Source organism: Zingiber officinale, chromosome 4B, assembly GCF_018446385.1.
Source record: "Zingiber officinale cultivar Zhangliang chromosome 4B, Zo_v1.1, whole genome shotgun sequence".
NCBI classification, from domain to species: domain Eukaryota; kingdom Viridiplantae; phylum Streptophyta; class Magnoliopsida; order Zingiberales; family Zingiberaceae; genus Zingiber; species Zingiber officinale.
Window position 1 is genome coordinate 48,226,983 of NC_055993.1, and position 21,913 is coordinate 48,248,895.

Sequence of the window (21,913 nt, forward strand, 5' to 3'; positions counted from 1 at the left end):
GAGGATGGTCATGAAATCTTCACAAACCTGATAGAGTCGCCAAGAGATGTTTGTAAAGAGTTGTTGAGCCTGTGTCCAAACAGAGTTATAAGTTTTGTGAGTGCGGAAAACATCCCTAAGAGATAAATGGATGGTGGCTCGGATAATGCAACACAACTGGACGTCAACCTTTTTCCATAGAAGATGATCAACGACTTAGACATCCTCTTCGGTGTGAGTGAGATGTGCCTCATAACCCTGTCCAACAAGCCAAAGCTCAATGTGAGAGGCCCAAGAAGAGTAGTTCTTACCATTCAACTGCTTGGAAGAGAGTGGTGCAGTGATGTGGTTGATAAAGATTGAAATATCCGGCTTTAGAGTGCTAGAGAAAGCCATTGATCAGCTCGGTGAAAGAGGGCACACAACAAAGAAAGACTCAAGCGATGCAAGAAGATAGGTGAGGACGTTGGAACTGCAGGAAGAATAATCCCTGTTGCTGCCAAACTGCTGATCTCCCGAGCCTCTCTCCATCATCGAACTGCAGGAGAGGACGAAGGACGGTGTACTCACGACGCAGGAAAACGCCGGTGTCAGTTCGCGAAGAGGAGAGGAGGGCGGCAGCGTTGGGCGGTTGTCGAAGAGGGGTTGCGATATGCGTGCGAAGAGGCGTGCGCGATGCTGCGACGCAAGGAACGGCTGCGCAGAAAGAAAAAAAAAGGGGGTTGCCTTTCAACTTGGCTCTGATACCATGTGGAGAAGAGAAAATCTCTCTATGTTATTATTAATATATTTACATATAGGTATTTATATACATAAGGAGAGAAAAGAAAAATCAATCTCAATCCCTACAGTCAAGGGAATACAATCAAGATCAATCTCAATCTCAATCACAATAATCAAAGGAATCTAAATCAATCATAATCCAAATCAATCATAATCCCTACAATCAAGGGAATCTTTGGAAGTATTCAACATGTTCAAAGGAAAGGTTAAAGTTAAAAAACTGATCATATTACATCATTGTATGTAACCATGGGTTCTAAAGGAATACTATCATCATATATGATCAATAACAAATACCAATATATAAAGAAAGAACATTCATGCATGATCTCTTTGACTACAATATACAAGAATAATAACACGATCAACTCAAGCATATCAACTAAAAAAATTTCATTGTGCAATCTAAATTGATCAATCAACATCAATATGAAATATGCTATCATGCATTATATCTTACTGGTATCTATCAACTAGACTTGCATGATTAATATCAGCAAAATCAGTAGATTGAAATTAGACTTAATTACCATCAAACTCTCTTCTCTTTTCACACAGTTCCCACTACTTTATTCAAACAAGGGAACCATATATATTTCTTTTTACCAGGAATCCTTTCTCCTTTTTTCTCTCTCCTATCTAAACAGGCAAAACGTATTCCTTTCTCTTGATCTTTATGCCAAACGTATACCATCAAAAGAATTAATACATATACTCCATTAAATATTATATGATTATGCCAAAGAAGTGAGAATTATGGAAAATTTTGAATAATTTATTTTACCGACATTTGGTACTAGTTATATAATTTAATACTGAACAAGCTGATGATAGCAATCTTAATTAGACTCGTCAATTCCACTCAATTTGAGCATTCCATCCTGACTTTGTACAATAAACTTTTAGCATATACTATTGCTACTATTGTACTTGTACTAGATAGCCAAGTTAAACTTTACATGCCATTCACTAAATTACTACTTTCTCATGTGTCAACGCTGTGCTTTTTCCTACTCAGGTTCCTTGGTGCATGTGTTATTGTTATCTACTTCTCAGTGATATATGGGGCATATGTTCCTGATTGGGAATTTACAGTGCACAATATTGATAGCCAAGATAATAGAAAGGTTTTCAAGGTAATCAATACTTTTAACCAAACTTAGTAATTGATTTTTCTACTTGAATGCTTTACCAAATTTGTACTTTCCCTTTTCTTTTAGCATGCAAAACTATTTAAAACATCCATGTTTAAAGTCACGAGCCTCCAATATAGCATGAACCATAGTTGTGAAAAGTATGCGCTTAGTTGGGCCTAGGCTCAAGGCGTAGCCAAGTGCGCCATTTGCGCCTTACTGAGACTTAATACTTGAATGAAGCGCGCTTAAGCGCTCACTTTTTAGAGGTTAAGGCGCGCTTAAGGCCTGATTTTCCTCACCTTATTGAAGTTTTTACCCTTTATTTAGGTAGCATTAACTTGCATTCATGCGACATTTTTCTTGCGTGACTTTTCCTCTCCCCTAGAAAATGAACATCAACCTCCCTTAGTCTCTTGCAAACTTATTTCACTAATTGTCTCTCTACGTGACTCTTCCTCTCTCCCAAAAAATTAGCATCAACCTCCCCTCCCCTCCGCTCTCAAACATGAACTCTTCTCTCGCCTACAACATCAACATCAGTCTTCTAGATTTGACTACACTTTTTTTGCTTTGCTCCTTTTGTTTCATCATGATAGTATGTTTTTTTCCTCACAGATTTAATTTGAAGTTTGATTTTAATTATGAGGATAAACTATTTCAATATTTGAATGCTTTTATATTTTTATTATTTTTTAATAATTTATGAAATATTTGAATTTTGTTAGTGAAATATTTTGGCAGAAATTCCCTATATACGTTTGAATTATAAAAATTTATACCAAAACTCCTTATTTTGGTAAGACGTGTGCCTCATCTTGCGCCTAGCGCGGCCCCACTACACCTATGTGCTTTTGGGCGTTTCATGTCTTAAATAATTATGACATGAACGTATGAGATGTTACCAAATTTTTAGAGATTAAATGTAAAAAGTTCCTAAACTATCATCATAATTTTGTTAATAATATGAATATAAATGTCACATCCCACCGGTGTAATTCCACTTACTAGGAGTACTATACTTGGTGATAGTGTAATAATGGGTTACTAAGAACCATAATAGCAATCAATAACTAAAGATAAGCAAGAGATGTTCAATAAAATATTTATTTTTTTAAAAAAATAGGGTTATATAATTGGACAGAAAGTACAATAGATAAAGCCAACCAAGTAATTCCACTTTCTAAAAGGTAACTAAGAACCATACTAGCAATCAATAACTCAGAGATGTTCAACACAATATATATTTGTTTCATTTTCTATAGAAAATACAATGAAATTGTACAATATCAAAAATCCACCCGTATTAAAAAAAAACTAATAATTAAATCATGTGTGTTTGATAATAGTGGATAGTTAATCAACTTAACAATTTTGATCTAGTTCCTAAACTTTTTTTTGCATCAAATAACCCATATATTTTCATTTCCTTCTCATTATACTCGTTCTATCAATTATTTAGAAAATGGCCATGAAGTAGATGGGCAGATGACTTTAGTATTTTCCCTCTCAACACATTATTCTTGTTTAGCTTCCTTCCTCTATCTCCAACTAATCTTTCATCTCTCTGTTTCCTCCTGCCCCATTACTCTTCCAATCCTCCTCTACCTATTCCTCTTTCTTGCCTCCCCACAAATCCTCCATGGGTTGCAGCAATATGCAAACTGACTCACTAAATCCAAGTGTAAGCCTAAACCCATTTGGAAATACATATTTAATTTAATTTTAAACCAAACCTACATCTATTATGACAGAGGAAATTATGATCTTATTTATTTAAAATTGATTAGAAACATAAATTAGAAGCATGTTAATTTTTTTATCTCCTCCATCCATCCATGAGATAAACAACGAAAAAAATCCCTCTTAAAGGATGGTTAATTTTTCCCTCCATCTATCCACATGGTAATAGAAAAAAAACCTCTTTTAGATGGAGGGAATAGATTGTTAGCAAAATTAAAAAATATATATAATATAAATTTTCTAAGCTTATAAAATATACTACTATAAATTAAATTACTATATATATAAATTTAATGTAAGTTTAATTAATCAAAATAAATCCAAATTAACTTCAATTTAAACCTATTTGATTTTGCCATATTTATTTGGTGGATTTTGACTAATCCTAAATTGACGTTTACTCAATAAACATTAAACATTTCACAAGATAATATTAAAACTTGAACTCAACATTCAACATCTCAAATATAATTCAATAGCAACGTAAAGTTGCTACCGTGTGATCTAGAGGTCACGGGTTCGAGTCTCGAAAATAACCTATTCAAAGCAGGTTAAGGCTGCTTATAATAAGCCCTTCCTCGGGATCTCGCATTGGCAAAAGGTTCGTGCATCAATCTATCCTTTTCAAGGAAAAGAATACCGTTTCGTGCCGGGCGGCACAAACGATTTTTATCGTTCCGTAGCCCGGCCAAAACCGACACCCGACACGCAGTGATTTCGGCGCGTGATACGCGCGGGCGTGACGCTATGCTTTAGGCGCGTGATACGCGCATTGATGCGCGCCAGCACGCGCGACACTCGCGATCGAAAAATCGCGCGACAGAAGGAATCGATTCGATTCCTTCTGCCGCTCATAAAAATCCTATAAAACGTACCAGCGAGCGATCGATTAGTAGCAGCGAGGCGGCAGCGACAGTGGCGAGGCGAGGCGAGCAGCGACAGAGGTACGATTTCCCTGTCTCGTATGCATCGCAAGCGGCGCAGAAGGAGTCACTGGACACCTCCGACATCGCCGGACCCCTGCGATCCGCCGCTACCAAGCGGCGTGATCGCGTTGCTGCCGCCGTGCGTGTGCCACCGCGCGTGTACCGCGTGTGCCCTAGGTGAGTAAGAAAATAAATTATAATTTAAATTTCTAACAATTCCTAAGGTAGGTATGATATTCCAAACAGGTTTATGGTATTCCAAACAGACTTTTATAAATCCTAATTAAATTTTCTCAATAAAAATTAAAATATATAAAAAATATATTTAAAAATTAAAATTTTAATTAATATTCTGAAAAATTATTTTTTAATGATTTAAATTGTATTTAAAAAATTTAAAAAAATTATAAGAAATCTGTTTAAAATTTTAAAAAAATTATAAGAAATCTGATATATATTATAATATTTTTTATTATTTAAAATTTAATTTAAATTTTTTAAAAACTAATAATAATTCAGATTTATATTCTAATATTCTAAAAAAAATAAAAATTCTAAAAAAATTCTAAAAAAAAACTAATAAATTAAATTTATATTTTGATATTTTTATTATTTTTTATTTTTACAAATAATAATGAATTAATTTGTATGATTATTATATATAAAGTAACATCTTTATGCTAATTTATAAATTTATTATAGATAATATTTTTTTATCTTAGAATTAATTTAAAATTTGGATCCATGAATATTAACTTTTGTACTTTTGTAATATGTTTAAAAATATTACAAATCTTTTATTTTAAAAATTTGGATAAAGCAATGCTATCATGTTTATGATTTCTAATAAAACACTTATAATCTTGTGCAATTCTGATCATTCTAAATTGAGAAAGGTGAATTAATATTTTTAGGAGATTGTTTCAAATTTTAAAAAGTTGCTCTTTATAATTTATATATTTAATTTATAAATTTACAATGATAAATATATTCTTAACGTTATAAAATGATGATCATTACGAAGAAATGTGTATTATTCTTAATTTTTTTATAATGCATAGGCAATGACACCCAAACAACAATCTCATGATCCAGCTTGGAGACACACGTCGATTAGAAAATCGATTCCATTGACAATGTTTGCATTGCGATATGATTGGATGCGGCAGTGGAGTCACACGCCTAAAACATCTTGCTGGTGGATATCCGGATGTTTCTAATTGTCCAAAAGTTTCTCAAGAAGTTCGTCGTGTAATGAAAGACGAACTTGATGGCAAAAAAGCATTAAAGTATAAACAACAACAACAACGTGAACTTGTTGATAGCCGAAGCTCTAAAGAACCAATCTATGATGAATTTGAAGGTCATGGTGAAGTTCCAAATGATGAAGACTTTTTAGCAGCTCTCAGCGCCTCTCGAACTCAATATGACTATGAGCAGAATATGCGATATAGAAGTGGCTCTGGTGCCAGTGGAAGTGCAACACAAGGTGGTATTGGTCGTTTTTTTTCCTTCTATAGGACGAAGACGTGCAGTCGATATTGCTGATATTGATCCACTAGCATTCCCAGACCAAGCTAGCAAACAGACTAGGATTGATGATGCATATTCAAAAGAGAAGAAGAAATCAATAGGTAAAAGTATTGCTAAATTTTTTTCATTTTAATCATATTCCCCCTAATGCAGCAAACAATACATACTATCGTAGCATGGTGACCAACATCCAAAAATCTGGTCCTGGTATTCAACCTCCGACTGCATATGAAATTGCCGGTCCATATTTAGATGAACAAGTGGAGGAGATCAAGACTTGGATCCTATCATGCAAGAAGCAATGAAGCTTATACGGGGTTATGTTGATGTGTAATGGCTGGACAGGACCTACATGGATGAGCATTATCAACTTTCTACTATACTGCAATAGAAAGGTGATATTTCATAAATCTATTGATGCAACTACAGACTATCATGATGCACTCTACATATATCGTTTGATGGATAGTGTAGTTCAAGAGATAGGTGCAGAACATATAGTGCAGGTGATTACAGATAATGGTGCCAACTTTAAGAGGGCTGGAGAGTTATTGGAGTAACAGTATCAAACATTATTTTGGACACCATGCGCAGCACACTATATCGATTTGATGATGGCAGATATCGGTAAGCTTGCTATAGTGAAGAAGGTAGTAAAAAAATGTCAATCTTTAACAAAACTCCTCTATAACCATCATTAGGTTCATGGATTAATGAGAAAATTTATTGATGGGGAGATTCTGCGACCAGGAGCGACTAGGTTTGCTACTCACTTTCTCCTGTTAAAGTTGTTGAATCAGAAAAAAGTCGGATTAAAGGCCATGTTCTCTTCTGAGGATTGGGAGGCCTCTTGATATTCTAACACGATCGAAGGTAAGGAGGTGCAAAAAATTATTATATCTGTCAGATTTTGGGACTATATCGCAGAGATTCTTATAGCAGTAGAACCATTGTACGTTGTTCTACGTAAAGTTGATATGGACAAGAAGTTACAAATGGGCAACGTTTACCGCCTAATTCATGAAGCAAAAGAGGAAATTAAGAGGCGTCTATAATCACCAACCAAGTATCAACATTACATTGATATAATCACTACAAGATGGGACAATCAAATGGGAAAATATATTCATTTGGCCGGTACATATTTTTAATGATAAAGAATCTTTAATATTATTATTAATAATTATATATGTTTAATTATCGTAGGTTATAATCTCAATCCGACATATCAATACCGTTATAATCTTGGCATAAATGATGGTTTATTAGTGGCTCTCAGACATGTAATATCAAGACTGCATACAAATGAAGAATCAATTGTTGAGACTATTAATGAAAGTCGATTATTTCGAGAGGCATATGGTTCTTTTAGCGATCCTATTGCAGTGTCATGCAGATATAAAATGGATGCAGGTAAGTATAGTAAAAATTATTACTAATTATTGTCAACAAATATAAATACTATTTTAATTTTGTTCTTATTTATCTTGCAGCTGAGTGGTGGTTACAATATGGAGGATCAGCTCTAAATTTGAAAAAGATTGCAGTACGAATTCTCTCACAAACAACGTCTTCAAGTGGTTGTGAACGAAATTGGTTAACTTTCTCCCTCATTCATACAAAAGTACGAAATCGTCTTTCTTATCGTCGCTTGGAGAAGATGGTTTATGTTCATTATAATATGCGTCTTCAACTAAGAGTAATAACAGAAGAGAATGAAGAACAAGAGTTTGGTGATGTAGACCCATTTGATATTGGATTTGTCCAAACTGAAAATGATCCAATGATGGATTGGTGGAGCGCTGTTTAGGCTGAGAATCCATTACTTGATGAAGCAGGAGACCCACCATGACCATCTCAATTTTTTACTCAACAAATTGAAAAAATACAAGTTAGAGGAGATATCTGTGAGGAAGAAGATAATGATGAAGCATTTGATCAAGAATTTCGATTTTTTAGATCACGGTCTGGACATTCTCAAACATCTCAACCTCAAACCCAACGAAAGTCCATAGATAAAGGCAAAAGCAAAGGCAAAGTTCCTGTAATTTTTACTAAAAAGAAAGAAAAAGGTAAACCTCCTGCTTTTACGGGAAGGGATCAATTGAGCATTAGAGAAAATCCACTCGATGCAATTGATGAGCAAGAACGTTATGACAGTGATGAAATTTCATCACCTTCTGACACTGTGGTTCGACAAGAAGTTCGAAATGAGGATAGTGATGTTGATAGCAGTGCAAGTATTCATGGAAGTGATGACAGTGGTGATGCATCTAGTGGTAAAAATTATGTTCCCCCTACTCTAGCGCCGGAGCCATGGACATATGAGATAGATTACACACATGCAACTCAAGATTATGATCATGGAGCTAGAAGTAACACTTTTCAATATCAACGTCGATATAAGGGTGACAAACAAAAGAAAACTCATAATTATCAAGATATGCGGGAGAGTTTAGTTGAGATTGATTCTGGTCGAAGTTCATCATACTCGCAACCTTCTTATTATAACTCTGATGCATCATATGGTGATCCATCATACCAGAGCTCAGGGACGTATGCTTATTCTTATCCTTATCCTTATCCTGTGCCTGTTCCTGTACCCGTTCCAATTTCAGTGGTGCCAGTTCAAATCCAACATCCAGTGATGAATCGAGACACGCTGATGGACATGTGGAGAAATCAATATCAATATTGCATGTCATAGGATGATTATTTAATCTGGGTGTTGGAGAATTATGGAGTTGACCTAAGTAGAATGTTACAAGAACCAATGCTTCCATCTGATTCACGCCACTCCTTTTAGTATTAGTAAGGTAACATATTATAATGTATCAATTTAATTCAAGTTATTGATAGATCAATTTTTTTAAATAAAATTATATTTAATTATTTTTTTTAACAATATTAGTTGTTCAATAATTGAGAATTTATATAAAATCAACATATAACTTATTTTAAAATTATACACAATAAACATATTTATCTAATAATTATTTTATATAAATAAAAAAAAATTGAAACAGTATCGACACAGTACAATATGATATCGAAACCGTATCGTTCCTGTCTGAGACCGAAACCTCGGCATGGTTCAAGATTTTAAACCTTGATCCTTTTTAATATATTTATATTTAAAATAGTACCAAAACCGTATTAGTATTGACATGATACGATACTGAAACCGTTGCTAAATTAACGTTTATTCAATAAACATCAAACATTTCACAAGATGATATTAAAACTTGAACTCAACATTCAACATCTCAAATATAATTCAATAGCAAAGGTAAAGTTGCTACTGTGTGATCTAGAGGTCACGGGTTCGAGTCTCGAAAATAACCTATTTAAAGTAGGTTAAGGTTACTTATAATAAGACCCTTCTTCGGGATCCCGCATTGACAGAAGCTTCATGCATCAATCTGTCCTTTTTTAATATATTTATATTTAAAATAGTACCAAAACCGTATTAGTATGATATGATACGATACCAAAACCTTGTCATTTCGATCATAAATTCGAACTTTAGCACAACTTGAAATTTTAAACTTTGAATGAGATAGAATATAAGATGTTATGCTTATAATTACTTTTTCATTGAGAAATAGTAAAATCAAATCAAGGTAGTTTGTTAGGATGTAGATTTGGGACAATAGATAGTTCTAGAAAAGTGACAAAGTCTAAAGAAGTGGTTCTGGTAGACTTAAATCTTTACATTTTGCTCTATTACATCACTCGTTGAAGTTTTAATGTTGTCGATTCGAGAGGGTGAACTAGGAACAAATAAAAGAGTAGTAATAAGAAAAAACTCTCAGATAGACTCAAAGGTAGATGTTGTGATGGTCTATAGAGATAAAAGGCATGGGGCAAGAGTAGCATCACCCTTTTATATCCTTCTATACACAAAAATAACCAAGAAAGATAGACTTGATGGATTTATATGACAATTTTTTTTTACTTGGAGACAAAAGATGGACAAGCACACTTAAACACATATGGAATAAATATGACGTGTTCGCCTAGTCGACCCATGAGCACCTTGGAATTTCACCAAGCGTGACGCATCAAGAACATTTATATTTAAAATAGTACCAAAACTGTATTAGTATGACATAATACGATATCGAAACCTTGTCATTCCGGTCATAAATTCGAACTTTAGCACAACTTGAAATTTTAAACTTTGAATGAGATAGAATATAAGATGTTATGCTTATAATTACTTTTTCATAGAGAAATAGTAAAATTAAATCAAGGTAGTTTGTTAGGATGTAGAATTTGGGACAATAGATAGTTCTAGAAAAGTGATAGTCTAAAGAAGTGGTTCTGGTAAACTTAAATCTTTACATTTTGCTCTATTACATCACTCGTTGAAGTTTTAATGTTGTTGATTCGAGAGGGTGAACTAGGAACAAATAAAAGAGTAGTAGTAAGAAAAAACTCTCAGATAGACTCAAAGGTAGATGTTGTGATAGAAAAGGAGAATTGAGTCACATCTATAGAGATAAAAGGCATGGGACAAGCGTAGCATCACCCTTTTATACCCTTCTATACATAAAAATAACCAAGAAAGATAGACTTTATGGATTTATATGACAATTTTTTTTACTTGGAGACAAAAGATGGACAAGCACACTTAAGCACATATGGAATAATTAGAGCATGTGTGTAATCTTGGATCATGCTAGTTGAGATTTTTTATTTTATTCTTGATGCGTCACGCTCGATGAAATTCCAGGGTGCTCATGGGTCGACTAGGCAAACACGTCATATTTCGCCTAAGGCAAGTGGCCAGCTCTACCTTCTTCTCGCTCTCCAGATTAGTGGCAATGAAGGTGGTTGCTTTCGACTTATTGGGGTGGATCCGGATCTCCTCCTTTTCTTCATAAACCAGCGTAGGAGGCTTTTCTGTGACAGCGTTTATTTCCAGGTGGGTTTTACCGAGCGACCCTTGCTTCTGATCTGACCATCTCGACGTAGCATCGTCGAGCGGCCAATTGGTCACCTTTGACTTCTCCCACGTTGCCGTCCACTGGGAACTTAATCTTTTGGCAGTAGTAGACACTACAGCTCGGAACTCGTTGAGGGCCGGTCGGCCTAATATGACGTTGTAGGCCGACGGTGCGTTTACCACAATGAAGTTTGTGGTCCTTGTCCTCTTTAGTGGTTCCTCTCCGAGTGAGATGACCAGCTTGGTCTGACCGATCAACAACATTTCGTTGCTCGTGAAACCGTAGAGTGGGGTCGTCATCGGCAACAGCTCGCTCTGGTCAATTTACAACTGATCGAACGCCTTCTTGAATATGATGTTCTCCGAACTCCCTGTATCAAAGTTCGATGAATTGTGTAATTGGCGATTACCGCTCGAATGATCAGTGCATCGTCGTGAGGGATTTTCACTTCTAAATTTCTCGGGCCGAAGCTAATCTCAGGTCTCGGCCCTCTCTTTGTTGCAACCAACAACATGAATCTCGAGTCGTCGAGCGTGCGTACTTCCTCACTCGATTAGAATCACCACCAGTAGGCCCACCGACGATCATTACTATTTCTCCCCGAGTGGCGTTGTTTCGGTTCTCCTCATCTCGTTCTGATGGTTTAATCCGCTCGGCAGAAGCTCAGATGTTCCTCTGAGGGCATTGATGATGGCGTGGCTCAGTCGTCCTCCTCTCCTCTTCCCTTCACCTTGCAGCTCGTCCCCGATGTCGTCAATCAGGAGATGGTGATTGATGATGATATCCTCGCGGGCCCGGTCTGCTAGCTATCGGTTTTAGATCGTAGTAGTCCCGCGTGTTGTGTGTCGTCGACGGGTGGAAGGAACAGAAGAGGGGCGTCCATACCTTGCCTTTTGCAGCCTTCGGGCGATACGATGTGAGTCCCGGGCTCTTGGTGGGCTTGGGGTCCACTCGATCGGGGCCCCTTCAGAGGTTTATGGCTGCTCGGTGGCCTCCGTTCAAATGCGGTTGCTAGCTCGGCGGGCGTCTCTCTTTTTCTTGCCGCTTGGGATTCTTCCACGTTAATGTACTCTGTGACCTTCCTCTGAAGATGTTCGAAGTCCCATGGTGACCTGCGAATGAGTGATCAGAAGAACTCCCCTTAGTGAGTCCCTGGGTGAAGGCGTTCACCAATACGTCCGAGGAGACCGCCGGGATATCCATCGCCACCAGATTGAAGCGCTGGATCTAGGACCTCAGCGCTTCCCGGGGCCCTTGCTTCAAGGCGAACAAGTTGACGCTCGTCTTCTGGTGGTGGCAACTGCTGGCGAAGTGATGCAGGAAGGCCGCTCGGAAGTCCTTGAAGCTATGGATCGAGCCTCTCGGCAACCGCTTGAACCAATGTTGCGCCGATCGAGATAGCATGGTGAGGAAGACCCGACACTTTACCCCATCCGTCTACTGTTGAAGTGTGGCCACGTTATCGAACTTGGCCACATGGTCGTCCGGGTTGGTTGCTCCATTATATTTCCTGACCATCAACGGGCTGTAATGCTTCGGCAGAGGGTCGTTCAGAATCTCTTGCGAGAACTGTTGATTGACCCGCTCGGGCGAATGATTTTCCCTTGGCGCTTTACTTTTTCGTGCGTTCTGGACGGGCGCCTCATCCGAAGAAGATCCCCAGTCTCTATCTGTTCAGCCCTCTCTTTTGATGGAGTCCGGAACAACGCTCGATGGAATGAGATTAGTGCGTTAGGGGCTTCCTCACAGTTGCCAATCGATTTCTTGGTTTGACCCCGAACGGATACTCGTTTTGCTCGGTCTTCTTGCTCAGCCTGGCGACTCGCTACTGCTGCAGGTTCCTGTGTTTGACCCTCAACTAGCGCTTGTTGCTATTGTTGCTCCACTATCTTCGCTGCTTGGGCTTGTATCAATGCGTCGAGCTCTTCTTACGTCAGCATCACCGTGTGGTGTCGTCTAACGTCTTTCATCTCCTCGTTTCAAATGCAGGCTATGTTCCCACAGACGGCGCCAAAATGATCCTGTTCGAAAGAAGGAGAGTGGAAAGCTGGGGAGGTGGCAGTTTCGCTGACCGGATGTGGATTCCTCTTCGCTCTGTAAAGCAAACGACGTTAGTGCCGAGCTGAGGAAGGGGCCCTCGGCTTTGGCCCTCTGACGCTCAAGTCAGGTATCGGAATATGGAGAAGTAAAGCAATAGTAGAATTATGCGTCAAAAAATAGACCATGCGTCTCTCCGCCGATGATGGATTCCCCTTTATATAGAGCCCTGGTGGACGACGGACATGCTCCTCGAGACGTGGGCACGTTCTCCGATATGTTCGTGGCCACGTTCTCCAACATGTTTGGGGCCATGTACTCCACTATGTCCTATGAAAGGATGTTACGAGGACCACAGTCCTGATGCTTAGCCAAGCGGATCAGTCGTTCGGCCAGGACTCCGCTCTGCGATCAGGTCTCGCTGCTTGGCTGGGCAGGTAGCCGCTTGGTCGGGAGTCCTTCGCTCTGTCAACTTTAGTTGGCCTTCCGTGCGGTGTTAGTAACCTAACTTCCTCCGTTCGGACAAAATATTCGGTCTCCCTCAACGTCTTGATAATATGACTTGAGCGCCTGCTTATGATATTCTCCGAGTTGGAAGGATTGTCTGCTCGGACATGTCTCCTACCGATCGGGTCCTACCTGTCCTAACCGGTCGTTGTGTTTATCCTCCGTTTGGCCCTTTTAACACTTGAGTGTTGACCATCTTAACTTTGAACTCCACCTTGGCCTCCTATTGTCGCATCAGTTCTCATAGCAAGCTGTGGAATGGGTTAATGCTAGCATGGACATAGGGAGAGAGAGTAGAATGGCATATTGGCATCAGTGTTGAAGGAGAAGCAAGGGAGGGAGAGAGAAAAAAGGTAACCTGTCGAGGAGGAAGTAGTGAAATCCACTAGCAACTCAATACACTTTGACATTATTACAAGAGATGGGGAGAGAAAGCCAACAACAATATGACGTGAGAGAGAAACTGTGTTGCAAGAGAGATCACAAGGTAGAGAGGTGTTGTGAGAGAGAAAAATAAGTTGTCCTATGGGATCCTTTCGCATTTCAAAGTATTTATATTTTGACAATTGACTACATTGCTTGTGTGGGACTTTGGATCAAAGATTTAATTATTGTTTTTTCTAAGAAAATAAAACTTTTTGCATAGATAATTCGCATCCAAGACTGCATTTTTGTTTATCAAAGATGGTACAAATCCATCAATTTAGCTTTCTTTCGATATTAAAAATGTAGAAATGTTGAATAGATATTAATAATTTTATTAGTGCCAAATGACAACAATGATTAGATAAATAAACAACAAAGTTTCTTAGAAAAATTGAACTATATTTTATACACAAATTTTGAAAAGAAAAAAAATAATATTTTGATTTTTTTTTCTTTTGGATGAAAAGCATTACAATAAGAGATTTTGATCTTATTTTGACAATTTTCAGGTTGCAAAAATAATATTTTTGTTAATACAAGCATTAATTTACATAAACATAAATTTGACATAAGCTTCCTTTTGGATGTAGAATATACATTTTATACACGATGAATCTTTTTGGCTACAAAGGGAAATTATTAATTTTTTCAACCTAAACAAGAAAACAAGTAAGAAGGAAAATTAAAAAATATAAGCACTTGATGATGTGTGTACAGAAGTTATAATGTAAACACTTGATGATAACTCTATAAGCAAAGTGATTGATATTATTATAATTTTTTTTTAAAAAAAATCATATCATGCAGTGCAAAATGAGCAAAAATTGTCATTCTTCCCAGCACTGCACCGCGGACTATCGTGGGGTCGCAGCGGGGATGCCCGCGACCTTCACAGGGTCGTGGAGGCTTCCGCGACCTCCATCGATTGCGACATAGATGCTCGTAGGCGGGAGGGGCACGACACAGTACGATACTGAAATCATATCATTCCAGTGAAAGATAATATTTTGTAACCTATTGTTCTCGGCTATTTAATCGGCTTACTCATATATTTGAAAATAAATAAATACCATATTGTATCGGTATAGTGCGATACAATACTGAAACTTTATCATTCTAAGCAAAGGCTAAAACTCTAGTACCATTTGGCTCCATTCAAGTTTTTAAGTAGAGGGCATCATGAGGAAAAATAGTGTGAAAGAGATTTTACAATGAGGAACTAAAGAAGGAATGTATTTGTAATATAACATGCAATGAGAATGAGATCCTTCCAAAACTTGAGAGGATTTCCCATAGGAAGCAATAATGCATGAGTTGTTTTAACAACATGCATATTTTTTCCTTGCAGCAACACATTCTATTGGGGTATTGTGTTCTTTAGGAGGCAATTAGTGTTTGAAATCTTGTGACGTAACGAACGAAAAAGGTGAAACATTTCGTTCCACCCGTCGATCGGCATTGGAACGCTTGTCACTAGGCTTGCGATCGTGACGAAGGGGTTGCACGACCTCGTCAACGACCCCGTCTGCTGGAACGGAGGGGTCACATGACCCCGTCGACTGCGATCCCCATTGAAGGGCGTCGCGAGACATGAGCTTGTTGGATTTTTTTAATTAAAACTTATGTTAATGATCTAAATCAATTCCTAACTATGATAGAGATAATCTAAATAAGTTTAATTAAACCCTAATAAAATTATCTCATTAATTATAACTATATATTTTATTTAAAAATTATATAATAATTTATTTATTTATCATATGAGAGTATTATGATTCCATTTTTTTCTTTTTTAAAAAATTATTTTTTATATTTTTAAATCTTTATGTTAAATATTTTTTTAATTAATATATTTTATATTTAAAAAATACCAAAACCATATCGCCATAGTATGGTACCAAAATTGTATTGTTCCAGTCATAGGCCAAAATTCCAATACGGTTCGAGATTTTAAACTACGGAGCCAACAACCAATTATTGTGAAGTTCAGTGCAAAAGGCAACTAATTGAATGCATTTATAATTAATTGGGACAAAGGAGATTGAACAGCATAATGAAGATGAGAAGAAAACTAGGGAGTGTTGGCAGTTCGCACAAAATACAGGAGGAAGATGACTTGTGTAGAGAAAGGAGAAGGAACTAAAGTGCAAAAGATTAACTTGTTCCAATGCCATGTTGGATGGGGGAATCCTCAAGATTGCCACCTGCATTTGTGATTTTCATTTATATCCTTATATCCCTACGTACGGTGTGTGTGTGTATATATAAGCCATATTTTATTTACAATTTGGTCCTCAAACAAACATTTTATACAAGTGACAATCCATCAGATTCCTCCTATACCTTCTTTGTTAAAAAAATTCTTGTACTTTGTAAAGTGAGGAGTTAAAATGTCCAAAAGCATTGATTTGAGTCATTTTGTCAATATACACAGTTCTCATGTATAGTTGTTTGGTCATGTGTGCTAATTTTTTTTTTTATTTTTTTGGTTTAGGTAGTTTGTGGTACTAGAGGAAGGTTGGACCCTCCTTGCAATGCTGTAGCTTTTGTTGACCGACAAGTGTTGGGTATCAACCATATGTACCACCATCCAGCTTGGAAAAGAACAAAGGTGGTCTTGTTATAATTGACAACCAATTAAATTTCCTTTTTTTTTTTTGGCGTTTTACTAAAATTTTAAATTTATCAACTATGATAAATTTGTTTTCCAAAGTAATGCAGGCTTGCACTTTTAAGTCACCCCATGAAGGACCTTTGCGCAATGATGCTCCAGCATGGTGCCAGTCACCATTTGAACCTGAAGGGATTGTTAGGTTGGCTATATATATTTAATGTAAAATATGCCCTTTAGATGCCTTTATTTAACATGCTAATTTTGATTCAGTTCTTATTTACATGATAATTCATTAATTTCCAAGTATAAGAAATGTATATCTATTTTTTATATATATTTTACCATAATTTGAAACACTTTGAATTTGCTTCAGAATATGCAAATACTATGTGCAATGCCCAAATATTTTCTTCATATTAATTTTGGACTTTTATATTTGAATTCCTTTCCCATGAAGTAATTGATAGGGCAGTTGCAAATTGTAAAATAGAGAATTAAAAGTCACTTGACACTTGAGACCTAGATCAAAGAGAGACAAAGATTAAGTAAATCAACATTTTTGGTATTTAAATATCTTCTGGAAAGAGACATCTAATGGCAGTTACAAAATGCAACTATGATAATGAATTGAATCATACTTGGTACAGGACTTACCAACCTGGGTACCAATGAGTCTTGGGCCACTATAAAGATATACGGATGAATTTATGGTCAATATTCACTTTTACTATTGCATCATTCCCATCTTGTTGGAAAATACACACTTCTTCGTAGAGATGATAGTCTCATTTACAAACTGCTGATCTACTACTACTCATTCTCATTCCTCTTGACATAAAGGTGCCTACGTTTGTCATGAGACTCTTCCTATAACAGGAAGTGATGTGAACCCAAGGAGAAGAAAATCTCATGAACCCACAATGAATTGAAGAAGAAATAAGGAAAGTTTAAATCGATAAAATGGATGAGAAGAACCTCGATCAATGCTTAAGAAAGTACGAACCTTGGTATAAGAGATGGAAGACGCCACAACCTTGGAATTGAGGTTGATAAGTCTTTGAACACTACAAGGGGATGCCTTGATAAGTTCTAGTTCAATGAAGAACTAACAAGTGAGAGCCTCATCATGCTTTAAATTGAAATAAGCCAAAAGATACATGGGTGGCTGTCACCCCCTTTATTTATAGCTATAGGGTGAAGGCCTAAATAAAGCCTATTTAATAAAGGCCTACGTAGACTACTTAGCTATTTTGAGCTTATGGCACCATTACAACCCAAATAAAGGAAGAAATTGAGCCTAAATTGAGCTTACATATCAAACATATCCCCACTACATAGACATGAGACTTAAGTGGCTAATTAAGCCCATCTAAGGCTTGAATTAGATTGCCTAAGCCGCATGACTTGCTCTTAGTCAAACCTTCTTCAATTGTAGCTTTGACCTTCACATCTTCAATTAGCACATTAGTGCTAACTTCATCATTTTAGCCTTAACTTTTTGTAATTGGGCCTCCATTGATGCATAATAGATCATCATTAGTATTTAGAATGGGTTGCTCCTTTTCTTCCATAGCCTTAGCTTGATCCACATCGTTAGCTTGTTAGGCAACTTATTCTCTTTCGCCTACGTTTGTCTTGAGACTCTCTTCTTGTAACAGGAAAGTGTCTTGGCTCCCGTGCAATCTACCTCTTCAATTTGCTGTCCTACAGAGTAAATTGAGCTTTAGTGATGTTCAGAAAACAAAACCTTTTTCGTGTTATAGAACACCTCAGGGGAAATAGAGGATCAAGAGGTTGATTGTTTGTGACACCATTGGCGATGTAGTGAAGGGCTAGGTAGCAAGTTCATAAGTGCTTAATTAAAGGTGGAGTTTCTTTGTACTAGGTGTGATGGAGCATTTAATTGACCTTTTGCCTTATTCCTTGATGGATTAGCTCTCTAGTAGTTGGAGCATTGAAACCCTGTTGATCATCTCAAATTGCACCACCGAACATAGTAAGAACTCATCCAATGTCTAGAGCAGAAACATTTTATACATTTATTGAAAAGTATTTCAACAGATGAGATTTTAGTGTACCACTCAATGGATCAACATTTATGGTGCATTGCTTGGATTTGGCAGTGGACAATCTCTTCAAAGGTTTTTTTTGGATGAAGCAATACCTTCTGAATTGAGCCAGTAAATGCAATATGGTTGATGCTTCTTGGGTGCTTGGATTCACGCTGGTCAACATCTTGTTTGAGTGCTATTTGGGGGAGTTAGCTTCTGTTAATGATCCGCATTCACCTGACATTAGGATGAATAGTCAACTCAACTCTCTCTCTCTCTCTCTGGGCAGGTGCAGACACTCCAGGAATTAATTTGCTTATATATAAGTATTTCAACCGATATCTAGTGCCATGCTCAAAAATAATGTCTATCAGATGTGAAACCAGCCTTAGGTTTGTAGTGTGGTTAGATGCTCAGGTTCTAATCTGCTCATGCTATCTCTATTTGTAGGACAAAAGTTACTCGTGAATATCCTTCTTTACTTTCAAATAATAATTATGCTTGAACATGCTAGGTGAGTAAAAATCCAAAATCCTCATTTGTTCAAAATTCCAAATCGTCTTTTTTCCCTCTATTTCCTGTGCTTGTTATCCATGTCATCTTAATCTCGAATCTTTTTGCAGCTCAATTTCTGCTATTCTGAGCACAATTATTGGAGTACATTTTGGCCATGTGCTTGTGCATATGAAGGTTTACTTTATGTTTGCATGAACAAATAGATAGGTGAATTGAACAATTCTAACATCTGCTTCTTCCTTTCTTTTATACCTTGCCATGATCTCTCAGGGTCACTTGGACAGGCTAAAACATTGGTTTTCAATTGGAGCTGCTCTCCTTGTGCTTGGAATTGTTTTACATTTTTCACATGGTAAGAAATCTAACATGTATTTCAACCTTATTTGGAGTTTGATTGCTTTCCAATATTACTACCTTTTTTGTTACTTTATCGAACTTTTGCAGCAATCCCGTTGAACAAGCAACTGTATAGCTTCAGCTATGTTTGTGTTACAGCTGGAACATCCGGAATACTTTTCTGCACCTTCTATGTTCTGGTATTGTGCTTCATTATTTTTATTTATTTTTTATTTTTAGCAAATTTAGTTTTCTTCATTTGGAAGACTAGAGGCGAGGGTTTTCTAGTATTGGTTTCTTTGACTCGCCAATAACTTTCCATAAGAAGTCTCCTCCCAACTTCTTTCACGTCATTGTTTATAGTTAAATATTCATTGTTTGGAGTATATGTTCATGCACTATTTTCCATTTATCAACTCTGCAAGAGATCATGCTCGTCTCATTTTGATTCACTTTGTTCAATTTTTATAGGAAATCTGCTTTATGACAGATGTAGGATTTTATGGGAGATATTACATATTGTGGCTGTCCTCGTATATTTTTACTTTCTATTCCAGGTTGACATTTTGGGCTTCCGTAATTTGTTTCTGCCATTGGAATGGATTGGAATGAATGCAATGCTCGTCTTTGTAATGGCAGCGGAGGGAATATTTGAGGGTTTTTTGAATGGTTGGTATTATGAGACCACTAACAACACACTGGTACGTGCCTCGGAACTTCTATGCTTATGCATTTTTCTCAAATTATTTGCTGCCCATTTTGGTTAGGGTTATTAAATCTTTTGATTAGTATAGCTTCTTTAAACCTTTTCTCCATACTTGCAGGTCTATTGGATTCGGAAGCACGTATTCATCCAAGTGTGGCGTTCACGACGAGTGGGTGTTCTTCTTTATGTCATATTTGCCCAGATCTTGTTTTGGGCCCTCGTGGCAGGTGTGTTGCATCGGATGGGTATTTATTGGAAGTTATAAAAGATCAAGTGTTCAGAACATCACACTCCTATTTCTTCCAACTGCCTGTTGTCTGAACTAGATCTTTGTCAAACATTCGCAAAATGTTAGAGCTCTGTATATTTTGTTCATGTGGTCAGGGATCTAGGCACTTCACATCTCCAAGACATTAGAACTGCAAAGCTGAGTTTTCGAGATTGTAAATAATGCAATTTAGAATTCATGTTGTCCAGAGCTTTGGTTTGCATAAATTGGCATTTAGTGGCATAAGATGATTCGCTCATCTTAGCGCCTTCGTTAATACGGAGGAGGTAAATTATGGATGGTTACTGGTCATTAGTATAGGTGTTAAGACATAGGAGGAGGCATGTTCGGACACGCCGAGTTTCGATTTGAAGATCTCATGTGACAACATCTCATGTCTTAACCACCGCACTATCCCAAAGGGACGACATTTACCTTCTAGCTGCTGGGATTAGTTGCTTGTTAGTATTAGAGCCAGTAATGGAGGCAAATTTTTTGATGTGTTATAGATCATTTGTGCCTCGAGTGCTTAATCGTCTCATTGTAAGGTCATGACAAAATATCCATCTAGCCTCCGAGGCTATGGTGTAGTGGAATGATGTCAAGTAGTCATTCAGATATTCATAGTTTGATTTCCAATTATAATATATTTGTAAGAATTTTTTCTTTAAATGAGACTTGCAATCAAGGAATATTAAATTTTAGATCCGTTTATTACAAGCACTTCTAGATTTATCTTGACAATTGGTCGAAAAGTTTATATCATGCATTATTTAATCTGGTTAATTATATTTTTTTTATTATAGCAATTGTAACTGTATAGTCGAAAATCAAATTGGGTAGAAAAATAAGGTTAACTTTACTTCATAGTGAAAGTCTCAAGAATAAAATGGTATCATAGTAAATTACAAAGGTTTCTTACTGTGGTCATGTAGAAAAGTTAATGTCCTTACAATTCAATATGAGGAATGGCAGCATGTCTCTTCGGGAAGATGTGATCGGTAAAATACAGGGTGTTGTTATATTAAGTTATAGGATTAAAATTTATCATGTCAGCATGTTTTCATATCTTAGCTACTGTACTAATGATTAGTGTATTGATTTAAAGACGGAGTGACATGAACATTGTACTAATGATTAGTGTATTGATTTAAAGACGAATTGATAGGAACATTGGAATGAATAAATCGTCTTACCACAATATGGGACATGGCGGCAACTTCCTAAATGCATTCCATCCCTTTAGTATTTCATGCGCAGTAATTGGGGTGATCTTGATTGCAGAAGTTGGGTTGATCAAATATGATCAGATTAATTATGTTGTGTCAGATTTGATCAAAAAGATTAGATTTGTTCTAATAGATCAGACTTAATCCAATGGGCAATTGGATGAATCAAACGGA

The 21,913-nt window shown here is 36.8% G+C and overlaps 1 protein-coding gene across 2 annotated transcripts in view; it reads left to right on the forward strand.

Annotated features, from left to right (window-relative positions):
• Positions 1-20,787, forward strand: part of LOC121975033 (heparan-alpha-glucosaminide N-acetyltransferase-like) — a 37,880-nt gene extending 17,093 nt beyond the window's left edge. Inside the window, exons 6-13 of one of the 2 annotated variants that reach the window (XR_006110195.1) lie at positions 1,781-1,898; positions 16,514-16,630; positions 16,741-16,832; positions 19,308-19,374; positions 19,471-19,552; positions 19,645-19,736; positions 20,008-20,237; positions 20,361-20,503. Coding sequence is in view for 1 of the 2 variants with exons in the window: in XM_042526387.1 (XP_042382321.1) it covers positions 1,781-1,898; positions 16,514-16,630; positions 16,741-16,832; positions 19,308-19,374; positions 19,471-19,552; positions 19,645-19,736; positions 20,094-20,237; positions 20,361-20,507 (859 nt within the window). In the remaining variant the exon portion in view is untranslated. Of the gene's footprint in view, positions 1-1,780; positions 1,899-16,513; positions 16,631-16,740; positions 16,833-19,307; positions 19,375-19,470; positions 19,553-19,644; positions 19,737-20,007; positions 20,238-20,360 lie in introns of both variants that reach the window. The other variant, XM_042526387.1, reaches the window with a different exon arrangement.
• Positions 20,788-21,913: the final 1,126 nt, after the last annotated feature.